The 14226-nt window shown below is 39.8% G+C and overlaps 1 protein-coding gene across 1 annotated transcript in view; it reads right to left on the bottom strand.

Annotated features, from left to right (window-relative positions):
- Positions 1-14226, bottom strand: part of nf1a (neurofibromin 1a) — a 324748-nt gene that overhangs the window by 247843 nt on the left and 62679 nt on the right. The window contains exons 5-9 of the mRNA XM_072589187.1: positions 13586-13692; positions 11675-11742; positions 6592-6667; positions 5186-5343; positions 78-251 (exon numbers count right to left, since the gene is read on the bottom strand). Of these exons, the coding sequence (XP_072445288.1) occupies positions 78-251; positions 5186-5343; positions 6592-6667; positions 11675-11742; positions 13586-13692 (583 nt within the window). The remainder of the gene's footprint in view (positions 1-77; positions 252-5185; positions 5344-6591; positions 6668-11674; positions 11743-13585; positions 13693-14226) is intronic.

Below are 14226 nucleotides of genomic sequence, written 5' to 3'. Positions count from 1 at the left end.
ATGCTTGCTATCATCTGATCCTCAATTCATTTATTGGCGATCCTTCAACAAATTAAGACACAGCAGAAAATCCATACCTTTAGATCTACAACCATGGACTGAACCTGAAAGCAGATGACAGAGTTGTCCTCCCAGCTGATGTACGTAGAGGCCTTGCAAAGTTTAACACAGGCTATAGCAGCACTTTCCGTTAGCTGCCGACTACCACCATGACCAGCCAGTGCCTTCTTCAAGTTATCCAAGAACAACTTCTGTACAAAGATCAGCAAGGAGTAAAATAATCAAAAAGGGTGACTGAAAATAATTTACAAACCTACCTTTCTTTAGCCTTGAACCAGCTCCACTGGAAGACTAAATTGCATTACAAGAAAAGATAAATTGCAACAAAACAAAAAGGCTGAGCTACAGAATATCCTTTACGATCAGCAGGGTAAACTTGGCTGCAAGGTGCTTGAAGGAAGAAATGCAAGACACAATTGAGCTGGGATGGAAGAAAAAGTAATAAGACTGTTGGCTTCTTTTTCCTGAATTGCTTGAGATATTAAATTTCATTTGTGGGAATAATCATGCCAATTGTATTTAAGATAATTTTTCAGTTAGAAATCAACAACAAAATCTCACCTTCAGTTGCAAATGCGCTCCAGTAAAAGCTGTCTTTTAAAAAAGTTAGAGTCATGAGTCCAACATTACAACTGCTTTCAAAGTTGAAAGTAGCAGTAATAAAATACCAAAATTCATTTTCTTACAGGTTCAGTTTTGCTGGCTAAGATCACGTCAGAAACTGCAACACTCCAACAAATCACAGAAAATTATTCTTTAGTAGAAGCAGTTTCACAGGAACTGAAGATCATACGTTCATGTTTGTCATGGTTATGTAAGAAAAACCACCAATGATTCAGCATGCTGCTTTCTCTAATGTTTAGTCATTCTGTTAACAGTTACAATAACAAAGTACCCTTTCTTGCTGAAGGTACAGTTTAAAACATGAAGTAGAGTACATGTAAAGGGCACTTTTTTTTTAAACTTTAAATGGTGGACTGACAAAGCAAGGGTCCTCAAATCCTTAGGATGACCAAGGGTGAGTCACCCTGGATGTGCACTCCTTGAAGTTTAATTTGTTAAAAAAGCACAGCAAGTAACTGTCAGAATGGCAGATGAGCACCTTGATTTCTCATCTGAGACCTGACTGAACTTGAATGAAAATTTCAAAATGCTAACAGGTTTGTTTTAATTCTCAATTGTTTAGACATCTGTAACAAAAATCTCAATGAGGAATCAATTGCACAATTTCCTTCACATAAAAAACAAAGGTGAATAATATAGTTGAAGTGTCACAATTCTGAGGTTGTAAAGTATACTTTACCAAGCAGTCATGGAAGGCATGATTTGAAGATTTTAAAAAATTACAGCTCTCAAGTTATTTATGACAACACTGTCAAAACTACGACTAAATTTTCCCAGTCAGTCTTAGTTATTCTTTTCTTCCCCCAAGTACTCACCCACATCTGTGGAACAAAACAACCCACAGGCAGAACTCTACTGCTTTCCAAATGAATGTTTCATGAAGAAGAGTTGCTGGGGATGACTCACTTGCCTCACTTTATTACAGAACAACAAGCTTCTGCACACAGCATTTTCACAGAAATGCAGGTTTGAATTGAAAATAGACCAAAGACCACAAGACATATGAGCAGAATTAGGGCATTTGGCCAGTGAGTCTGCTCCACCATTTGATCATGACTGATATGTTTCACAACTCTATTCTCCTGTCTTCTCCCCTTGGGCCCCTCACAAACAGTTACGACATGGGGTAAACCCCTCTGCTAATTTAAACCTGACAGGCAAAGAACTATCCCAGAGTAACTATCCCAATCTACAGTAAAAATTAACAGTCTTATTCTTTAAGTCCAACAGAGAATATTAAACCCAACAGCTATATACAACTCTTTGCTCTTAAACTTATCTTTTACCTCCCCACTCTACAATACTGGTCCGATAAATTCCCTCAAATTTATGGCAAAATCAATTTCAAACCCAAGTATAGTCTTCAGATGTTGAACTTTCTCTGTAGATTCCTCTCTGTCAACTTTGGCATTCTGCTGCACAAATTTCTTATGGACAGGTACCCTTCAGAGAACTGTTTGGGGAGTAGTCTGTTTGTTGGCGCTCATTGCTGTCCTCCCCGACTGTTCAAAACGCCCGGCTTCATACCTCCAAACATCGGATCATTTGATTGGTTTGATGTCATCCCAAACAGTAAAATTCAAATTCAATTGGATTTGGTATCTGGGACATAATTTAAACTGATTTTCCGAACTTGAATTTATTTTGTTCGATGGCGACACAACTCCAGCTATTTGTTTCAACCAAGTATTACATTTTTTTACCTCATTCAGGACACTGTGCTGCCAGTCAGCCCTTGTTAGCTTCCCCTCTCTCTCAAAGGTACAGTACACCTCTACATCTTGATAAAAGAATTAAGATAGTTTTTTTTTGAAGAGATGACCATGATGATAGATGAGGACAGTGCAGTAGGTGTTGTCTCCATGGACTTCAACAAGACCTTCAACAAGGTTAAACATGTTAGACTAGCTAAGTGAGGTTCAATCACCTGGGATCCAGGGAGAGCTAACCAAAGAGATACAAAATTCACCAGATGGTAGGAGATGGAGGGTAGTGGGAGAGGCTTATTTTTCAGACTAGAGGCGGTATGCTGCAAGGATCAATGCTGGATCCACTGTTGCTCGTCATTTATTTAATTAATTTGGAGGAGAATATGTGAGGCACAGTTAGCAGGTTTGTGGGTGACATCAAAATTGGTGGTATAGTGGACAGTGAAGATGATTATCTAAGAGTACAACAGGATCTGGGCCAATGGGCTGAGGCGGATGGAGTCTGATGTAAATAAATGCGAGGTGTTGAGTTTTGCTCAGACAAACCAGGGCAATGGTAAGGGTGTGGGGAGTGTTGTCAAACAAAGAGACAGAGGAGTGCAGCTGTGTAGGACCGTGAAAGTGGTGTCACAGGTAGATAGGGAGGTGAAAGAGATGGTTAGCACCCTTGCCTTCAGCACTCAGAGCACTGAGTACAGGAGTTGGGATATCATGTTACTGCTATACAAAATATTGGTATGGCCACATTTAGAGTGTACCGTACAATTCTGGTCACCCTACTACAGGAATGATGTTATTAAACTGGAAAGGGGGCAAAAAAGATTTTCAAGGATGTCACACAGTCTGCAAGGTTTGACTTATAAGGAAAGGCTAGTGTCACAAAGCTGGTCCTTTTTTACTAAAAGCTGTTCCTTTTCTCAAGGATACTGTGTCCTTGATTTTTTTCAGAGGGTTCATGAACAGGCCAGGCTCCAATTAGACTAGTTTGGTACAGAGATTAAACAGTATTGAAAGGCCTTTTTGTTTATATGTAAACAGATGAGACTTCAGGGCAAAGTGGCCACGTTTTAGAAATGACCTGAAAAATGGAAGGAGTGGTCAGCTCTCTAGCTAAGAAGTTCAGTCCAGAATTAGTTGGGAGTTCAGCAGTGGACTGTGTGAACAGGCTGTCTATCTTTCTGCCCTTCTAACTTCAACCTACTCTTTTTTTTAAAACTGTGTTTTAAGGGGGTTTCCTTAGTGGAACTGTTGTGCGTATTCAGAGCAGCATAATTAAATCTAGTTTGGATAGACAGTTTTTTATTCCGTTCTTTGTGTCTCATTGTGTAATTTTGTGAATAAATTTTTGTCTGTTTTAAAACCTGGTAGGCAACCTTGCTAACTTAGTCCAGGTAATTTTCACTGTACACGTGCCAAAATAAATTGCAAAGTTATGGTCTGGCTGCCTGCTTAAGAATGTTTTGAGTGGTCTGGCCTAATCCATAACACTGGATAGGATGGCATTGTTTCTCTGTAGTGTAGGAGGCAGAGGGATGACCTTATAGAAATTTATAAAATCATGAGAAGCACAGATAAGGTGAATAGCCAAGGCTTTTTCCCCAGAGTAGCAGAGTCCAAAGCTAGATCAGAACAGGTTTAAGGTGAGAAGGGAAAGATTTAAAAGGAATATGAAAGGAAACATTTTCCACAGAGACTGGGGCATATATGGAATGAGTTAACAAAGTGGTGAAGATGCGCACAATTACAACATGTAAAAGGCACTGGGACAGGTACTTGGACAGGAAAGATTTAGAGGGATGTGGGCCAAATTTAGACAAATGAGATCAGTTCAGTTTAGGAAAAGTGGTCAGCACGGACAAGTTAGGCTGAATGATGTGTTCTGTGTTGTATACCACAATTACTCTATCTCTGTAAAGACAGAAGTTAGTAGCTATTGGGATGCCCATTGAGAGGGGTGTGCGCGCGTTGGGCCCCAATGCCGGGTTTCAATTTATCCCGTTCAAAAAACCTTACAAACTATGAGCTCAACAAAAAAAACACCTCTTCCCCTCTGTACCAAACTCCCCGAACTATGTACTCACTAGGATTGTGTCGCACTCCAGATGTGATCTCTACTCCCCGACTGTGCAATGTTTACTGATGCTGTGGTGTTTATAGAATAATGCCACAGCAATGCTTTGCAACAACATCTCATCATGTGGACTGTATAATGCAAGATGATGGAAACAGAAGCAGGGAAAAGTCTATTATTTCCTTAAGTCTAGCTCTCAGTCCTCCAACAGTTACGTTTCAATGGGCCAGTTACCACACTGGTGATCATGCACAAAATTAACATACATAATTTATCTTGGCTTATAAGCTAAGTTAAATGTTAATAAATCCAGGAAAACAATTTGATAAGCTTTCTGATGACCAACCAAGTTTTATGGTCTTTATTGGCCTACAAATAAGTGTAATGCTTCATTTAGCCATGTTGACCAAACAGACTGTGGGAGCCTTGAATCTCAGTCAAATCCAAATTGACCAACTGTAGTTTTGTGATGATGATGATGGAAAGGGCCTACGGATCCTTAAAAGTGAAAAATTTACCAGAATTCTTGTGATTCACTCTTCACTGAAATTGCACACATGGTTTCTAAATAATAACAATCTTGCTTTGCTGCAATGTTTTATTTGGTTAAAACTTTCTGACACATACTATCCTCTCAGACAGTGCAATAAAGTAAAATCTACCTGATTTCACCTTGCATAACAGTGCCAACAACCTTCAAGATGGCCAGAATTAAAATTACCTTGTTCATTTTGCTTTCTTCAACGACTTCCTTAGAGATATCCTGCAGAATATCAGGAGAGAGGATAAGGAGGATAATCTGCAACGGCCAGACTGCTGCTTTCCGTTTGGCATTTTCAGCGAAGCTATCCACAAGGTCAAAGAGCTTCTCCGAACAATCTTTCATGGAAGGTGTTGAGGACATTACGGTAAGAGAGAGATAAAAGAAGTGCAAAAGATAAAAATGCATTAAAGTGATACCAACTGCGCTGGAAACAAATCTAATATGCCAGCTAGTTTGAGGTTTTTAATTATTGAATACACAAGAAAATGGTTCAACCACAAATTCAACAATATTTCGGAATTTACTGAAAAGTAAACTAATTGTTCAATGCAAGCATGTAAAAAAAAAACATCTTGCAGAGTATTTGATAAAATAAACCAGACACTCCACAACTGTTCCATACCCATGGATTTAAAGCACCTGCTTAGGCCATCAGTAGGAAACGCTATCAATGCAGGAAACCACAAGCAACTCCAGGGGAATGTTAATAGTGAAGTAGAATTTGTTGGATGCACAAACAGATTCAGTCCCTTGAGTGCACTTCCCATCTGTGGCAATAATCGATGATCCAATAAAATGAACTAGCTTTGTGTCAGACACAGGCATTTTTGTTTTCTCTATAATGAAGTGAACAAATGGATCGTGAGCAAATTACGGACTCTAACTTGAACGTTTTTGTTGAATCCCACTGCTTGCGAGAGAGTAAACTATTTTCCTTCATTTTTATTAACTAGTTATCGAGCTGTCTGTACACAATTGAACTGTGATACACATATCAACATCAAATCATTAGCCAAACAATTGCTCGCACATTATTGTAAAGCTGTATCCTGCATCAATTAATGGATTCTAAATTCAGTCTATTGTGCGAAGCACTGAGATATTTCTACATAATTATCCACAATAACAATTTCTTACTTTTTAATTTGTATTCTCTGGATGCAGAAGATTCTGGCAAAACCACACACTCTATGCCCTGCCTGAGGTGGTGGTGGTTAGCTTTGTCTTTCAACTACTGCATTCCTTGCGTTGCTCAATGCAAGTATTGTGCATTTATTTTTATTTCACCACTTGTTTACCCGGAGAACCACAAAAGACTAATTTCTCCAATCACTTCCTGTCTGATTTTATGGAAAAAATACTGAAATTGAAATCTCCCAAAACTATCCAGATTGTTATTGCAAATTCAAATTTAGAATTACAGGACTAATTCACAGAATAGGAGGTGATTACAAATCCATGTCAACAGTTTGCAAGCAACAAAAGTTTCAACACTACAACATTTAACACTTCCCAGCAGCAGCATAAACCATCTGTTGAAGCATTTAGTATTTAAGGCACTATCATTTTTCGGCATTGCTTACCTGCCAAATCAGGCTGGGGTCTCTGATACAGCACAGTAAACTCATCTGGATAATTTTCCACCCAATTCCAAAATGCCTAAGATATAAAGAATGTGATTAAATGCTGTAAGCTCTTCAACTTTAAACTAAATAAATTATAAATCACAAGTAGGATGTAGCATCTGAATCAGCAGACGACTATTTTCAAATATGGAAACTGCACTTGTAAGATTACTGTAACTAATGAAGTACATTTAAATGCAATTTTTAATATCTTAAGGTGGCAAACGCTACCTTTTGAAAAACATGAAAATCTTTCAATGCACAAAGACCAACATCACCGATCGCACTTTTGGTAGAGCTGAAGGTAGTGTGTTCCTAATGGTGTGCGGACAACTTACAACACGAGAGGCACATTGCAGGTAAACTCATAATACAAGAAATTACTCAGCTCAAAATCAGCTCATGGTCAAACACAACAGATGCATCGGTTAAATAAGGCTGAACTGTATCAATTGCTGTAACACTTTGTGAAGAATATTTAAACTAGAGGATGGCAAAGTGCATACATAAGGGGGATACATCAGATAGCAGGTACTGGTTCCAAGGGAATCTTAACAAGTAAAGACAATGACCAAAAATGTAGCTCTCCTTATTCTAGGAACTATAAAAGAACAAAATTTGCATTTATATGCTGTCATGCAAAGTGTCAAGACCCCCCTACCTTTCTTACAGTAAATGAATTATTTTCTAAATGGTGCAGTCACTGTTGCAATACAGAAACCTAATATAAGTAAGCCAGCCGCATTTTGCAAGTACCCAAATACTGCAATGTTCTCATGACCAGATAACCTGTTTTAGTAATGTTAATTAAGGAATAAAGAACATCCAAACCATCAAGTATTTTCTTATGATAAGGCCGGAGATCTCAAACTATCTGGTTTCAAGTGAATGCTAGGCTCCTCTCAAAGTCAATACCACCCCAACAGTGCAACACTCCTTCAGTATTGCACTTGAATCCAAATCCAGTAACATTGTGTACTCAACTCAGATCAAGAATCAAACCACAAAAGCCATCAGGCTACCTCCTGACACACAGCTGAAGCCAGGGGCAACGTTTACTGCCATTACATTCAGCATTCAGTTTGAAACAAGTTCATTCAGTTTGAAACAAGTTCATTCAGTTTGAAACAAGTTCATTCAGTTTGAAACAAGTTCATTCAGTTTGAAACAAGTTCATTCAGTTTGAAACAAGTTCATTCAGTTTGAAACAAGTTCATTCAGTTTGAAACAAGTTCATTCAGTGTAGTGTTTACAATAAGCTTTCCAATCTGGTGTTGCACATCTGGTCACTGTTTTGAATAAATCATGCAAATATGGAGACAGACAGTTTTGTACGCAGTTCTTCGCGGGTTAGGCAATGGTACAAGGATCTCTCGACACTCAGGGTAAGAGTATCAAGTATTAGTCTCAGTACATGCAATATAACCATGAAAGTAAAATCCAATGCAATTCCTAACAATCCATTCACTTGCCAAAACATGAACACTGTTAAGAAAACCATGTCTGAACCTTCTGATCTTTAAAGAGGCAGCTTGTGCCGAAATCCTTCCAACTTGTTACAGAACCAAACAAACAAACAAACATCTAGGAGATCATCTCCGACCTCTTTCCCAACAGTTGGGGGCTTGCGCCACAACTGGGAGAGCTGTCCCACAGGCTAACCAAGCAGCATTCTGATTTTATCTACAACACACTATTCCATGAGTAACTATGCCCCAGCCACAACCATCACCCCAACAAAAAGAGCTGCCAATGCTCAAAATCTAAAACCAAAGTACACCATTCAATATTTATGTACAGATTCGTAGCTCGGATGCTGATTGTCATGGTCGTGGGTACGTTTTGCCGAGATGGAAAGTTGATTTGTCGATGTTTCATCGCCTGTCTGGGTGACATCTTCAGTGCTTTGGAGCATCCTGTGAAGCACTGCTGTACTCTTTCTTCTGGAATTCATTTGGTTCAGTTTCTGCTGCTTCCAGTTGTTTCATTGTAGTCGCTGGTATATTGGATCCAGGTCAATGTGTGGTATCGTCTGGCTGTCCCCTGTTTAGCTTGCCCTAGTCGAATTTGTGGTCCCTGTCATCTATATGTATGGCCACTGGGGACAGCTGGTCATGAATATAAATATAGACAAGGACGATAAACAATGTCTCGGAACTGACAGTCAGACTTATCCAACCACTGAGTGGATAAACCAACAGTCACGTTCAGATAACAACTCACAACAAAAAGAGACCCTATACCCATCATGTGAAAGAGTAATGTAATTTGCAAGATTCCATACAACGACAGCACAAAACACTATATAGGACAAACAGACAGACAACAAGCAATCCACAGTCATGAACTCTAACTAGCCACTAAACACTATGACCAGGTGCCCCTCGTAGCCATACATACAGACAACAGGGACCACAAATGCTGAAGAATGTGCACGTGCAAATGCACGTGTGAACAGAATACATGGCCTCGGGCCCAAAAGAGGAGGAGAAGGAGAGAGGAAGAGAGAAAAAAAAGTGAGAGAAAAAAAAGAAAGAAAGACTGGGAGAGGGGTAGACAAAGAAATTGCTAATAAGCTAAGAGAGACAGGGTGCTGACAAGTGTAAATGTGTGAGCTATGCTGGAAAGAACACAAAAGGCAGGACGTACGGGTTTTACGAGATGTTCACTAATTAAAATTATTCAACTCAAAGTAGACCCCTGATGGTTGTTGGGCAGTGGTTTTCAACAGGTGTGTCAAGGTACCAAGGTGAGTGGTAGTGGGGAACCTCAGCATTTAATTGGTGAATGACACTTTTCCTCATTGTATGGGGACAAAGGTATGGTCCACTTCACAACATCTGATTGGCGAACAGTGCTATCACTCAATGTACAGGACAAGTGAGTCTGGGACTTTGGCCTGTGCTGGACTGAGCCAGTCAGATCATGTGCAGCTGCAACTGTGGGTTTGTCAGTGTCACAACAGTGAGGAGCTGTGATCATGGTGAGTGCAGGAGCTGCAGCATGCAGAGTGGCCCATTATTGGAACAGAGTACAGGGAAAGACAGGTTCAGCATACTGACTCACCCAAGCCCTGCCCAGTGGAAGGCAGTTGCTTCTACCAGCAACCAGGTTCTCTCTTCAGGACTGGGCCACGTGTCAACCTTGGCAAGATGGGAGAGACTGATAATGGCTAGATGGATGGTTGGCAGGGAGGAGCCTCAATCACCCAATGCCTCCATTCCTGCTACAACATTATAAATGCAACTAAATGCGACTTGATGAGCAGCTTATTCAGCTGAAAAAGGTGGGTGTGCATGGGATTGTTTATCTCATTAAAGCGGGCCTTGATGCTAAGACGTTTGGGAGTCAATGCTGAGAAGTACCTCCAGCTTGCATTGAGCCGTGCCAAAGCACTCAGCAGGCCTCGGGAAATGAAACGCAGCCTGGGTGACCGCTTTGCAGAAAACTCGGGTTTTGTTTGTAAAAATGACCAGGAGCTTCCAGTCAGCTGTTAGTTCAACCTGCATGCTAAAATTTGAGTGTACAGGAGACAACATTATGAGCAATTAATTTAGTAGACTAGATTGAGTGAAGTGTAATTAAATCACTGCTTTGCCCAGAAGGTTTGTCTGGCACGCTGGATAGTATGGTGGAAAGAGGTTAACAGACAAATGTTGCATCTTCTGCAATTGCATGAGGTGGCAGCATGGGGGTTTGGGGAGATGCTGAGAGTTGAGGACCAGGGGTCCCAGACGAACCGTGCCTTTGAAATGCCGACAAGGGAGGGGGCGGGGAATGTGTGCCTAATGGTGACAATCCACTACAGGTACCAGAAATGATGGCTTATGATTCTTTGGATGTGGAGGCTGGGGGGGGGGGGGGGGGGGGGTGGATAGTGAGGATGGGAGACCACATTGCTCTGTGGAAGAGATGAGGGCAATGGGTGGGACATGGCTGAGGCCCCTGTCAACTGCAGTGACACAGAATCCTTGGCTGAGGAAAAAAGGTCATGTATCTTTTGCCAGGGTTAAGCAATCACACAATCAATCAACGGATCATAATTAAGTCTGCAGTTCTGCCACATCCAGTTGTGAACTGTGAACAATTAAGCAACAGGAAGCAGCAGCTCCTCAAACATTCCTATTCCCAATGATGGGGGAGCCTAACATAACAGTCCAAAAGACAAAGCTGAACTAATTTCATCCACCTTCAATCAGAAGTGTCAAGTTGATGATCCATCTTGGCCACCTCCTTTAGTCCCAGCATCACAAGTGCCAGCCTTAACCAATTGGATTAACTCTTCACGGTATCAAGAAACAGTTGAAGACACTGGATATGACAAAGATTACAGATCCTCACAACATTCCTGCAACTGTACTAACGTTTTATGCTCCAAAACTAGCTGTGCCCCAAGCCAAGCTATTATAGTACATCAACATTACTGACATCTACCCAGCAATGGGCACATCCCCCAGGTATGCACACAAAGCAGGACAAAACCAACCCTACCAATTAATGCTGAATCAATCAATCAATCAGTCTCTTCTTAATCATGAAGAAAGCTGAAGTCTTTGACAGTGCTATCTAGCAGCACATGTTCAATAATGATAAGTTCACTACAGCTCAGTTTGGGTTTCACCAAGGCTGTTCAGCTCCTTGAATAAAAACCAAGAGGACTGCATATGCTGGAAATCAAACAAAAAAACATTTCCTCAAAAAGCTATGCAGGCCTGGCAGCATCTGTGGAGAGAAAGAAGAGTTAGCATTGCAGGTCTAGTGACCCTTCCTCAGCCCCTTCTCATTAAAGCCTTGATCCAAGCATAGACAAACGGTCTGATCTGAAGTAATTAGGAAGCCCAATAAACATTTCTGAATGTCTTCGTGACTGGGCGCAAACTTCACAATGTTTAAACTAAATTTATCATAACACAATTCAGTGAAAGATGCATGGATTCAGGAGTGAACAAATGCCATGCTGCCCACTGAACAACCAATCGGCATATCTCTGCATCCAAACTGACCAAAGATGAAAGTATTAAAATGCCAAAGTTTCACTTACCTTTTCAAGACTGCTTATGACTGCCAATTGAGCTGCCTTTTTCAGTGATTTGAATTTAAATACCGTTTCTGTATGAAAAAAAGGCTTCATTAGTTTTTTTTCCTGTCCTTGGGCCATTTGTAACTAATGCCAGGAAAAAAATGATGTTACAGATAGTTGGGAAACAGAGTGAACAGTAAAATCATGCACTAGTTCTGACTAAGTCTTAGGACTACATGTGCGTCCTGTATTCAAGAGTTCTAAATCATTAAACAGTATTTGATTTTGAATGTTTCCCTCTCCCAGCATTCTGTCTCCTTTGCTCCTGTTTTAACCAAAAGTTTGGTATCTTACTTACGTTCTCAGTCACGTCTTTTTAAGGATTATCATCTTCAGGGAAGCACCTAAATTGATCCATTTACCAACTGGTGCACAAAATTGTCCTTCCTTAGCATCTCAAATAATAGTGAGTTTTGGGTTATAAAAAGCAGGCCATAGCACTAGTGCTTCATCTGGAGGCTCACTAATGATGTTACCTAGTATGATGACGAAATGTCTCAAACTGAACCTTCCAACTCAGCGAACAAACCCACATCCAGAGTCTCAAATAATGTCAGAGCAAGAACAACTCAAAATTGATATGAACTTCCAACCTTTGAAACAATACCATCTGCACTATCACACTACTGCAATGCCATCTTTCATTTATTTAAAAAAGACAGTGTAAAACACTGATGGCTGAAATATAAGAACAGAACTTAGACACAGCACACATACTCAGACCCAATATTACCTATAGATCAAGCTGATAGCAAATTCAACTTATACTTCCGTGTTACACAGCTCAACCACAATTCTAAACTTCGGTTTCTTGTTTCCGTCCTTAACAGATCTGTTCACTGCCATAATCAAGTAAGTTTTCTGAAATTGAGCTAAGTAGACTCTTTAAAATTATTTCAAGTGGTTTATGAGCACTGATACATGAACACATCTGTTACATTTTTTAAGCAAGCAAGCATAAAAATCACTTGATCATTGATATTCATATTTCCGTGTGGACCCTAAATTTGTGTATTGAAGAAAATCATTTCAAGGGCGAGGGTGCTAGCTGTTATATTACTATATTCAAAACTTAAGCATTCTTGCACAAAACAAAAGCTGTCTCCCCACTAAAATAGACCCATACAAATCATTCTATTAACATGACCTTTCATTCCTTTTTTTCTACATTCATATCATTATGTGTGCAAAATTAAAATAATTATGATGTTGATAATAAGTTTGTGCTTAGCAGCACAAACTTATCTCACTATTGTCACTCGAGAAAGCGAACATGATCTCAGCTGCATGCTGAGAATAGACAAGTGGTACGGCAATGACAACGTTCTGATTCCTAACTTACAACCAGTGACAATCTTCTTTCATGTGTAAAGGACTGCATTCATCATTCCAGAAATCAAAATCCAAACACTTGCAAAAAAAAAACAACCTCACCAATCTCTCCACCTTACACAAAGTGAGTTTTCCAAGTCTTCTGTGACACACATACCTTAGTTCTCACCTAGTTTTTGTACCTCACCACGTTCTATTAATATCAACTTAAAGTTGTGATTTTCACATCCTCATGAATTTGGGTCACATTCTCCAATGAGACATGGAGTGGGCACTCAGCAAAATCCTTGCCACCATCTTTCAGTCATTGTACTTAAAGGGTTGTGGAATAATCATCTAAATTTTTCTACATCTGATTCTGCCTTCAAAATATCACGCATTTGCTCATGTCTTTGCTTCCTTTCCCACTCATGTTAACTGAATATCAATAATGGAAATTTGGATTCATTTTCACAATTTGAAGTCATTGAAGAGTAAAGAGAATAGTTCTGCTTCACACCAAAAAGTTAATAAAAACTTAGACACCCAAATCTACCTTACCTTGCAACAATCGCTTGAGTCTTGCGCAATCCACATTGATGTGCTGTATCAACTCGATGTCGTTGACATCTGTACTGTCTTCTGAACATATAGCCAATTCTTGCAACCTACAAGTGAATGGTAATTTGTTATTGAGTCAATGAGCTGAAAGAAGTTGTGAATGATTAAGAAGCTAAATCAGCAAACTTAGTTGCTCAACATAGGAACCATACACCGAATCAGAAACTCATCCAACATCTCTTGGAGATTGACAATAGCCCCATAATCAACTTAACAATGTTTTGGGGACCTCACCTTATCAGTAGCATCCCTAGTTGTGGGCCAGAAAGCCCAAGTTCAAGTCTCAACTGCTCCAGAGGAGTATCAAGGCATGTCTAAACAGTTTTATTAAAATAACCTTCAGCTTATGTTAATGGGATTCTTGAGGTGCAGTCATAGTGCCTCGACTTCTCAACCAGAAAGCCCCGGTTCAATTCCCACTGGCTGATGAAGTATGTAACAGCATCTCTGAATAGGCTGAATAAAATATTTTAGCATAATGTTTTGGAATTGGGGCTATTTCAGGTTTCTTCATGATTTTTGTCTCTAACAAACTTATAAACATGGTCCACTGACAGAATGAACAAAATTAACTGACTGCA

This window comes from Chiloscyllium punctatum, chromosome 19, assembly GCF_047496795.1.
Source record: "Chiloscyllium punctatum isolate Juve2018m chromosome 19, sChiPun1.3, whole genome shotgun sequence".
In the NCBI taxonomy this organism is placed as follows: domain Eukaryota; kingdom Metazoa; phylum Chordata; class Chondrichthyes; order Orectolobiformes; family Hemiscylliidae; genus Chiloscyllium; species Chiloscyllium punctatum.
This window is presented reverse-complemented; position numbering and strand designations above follow the sequence as displayed.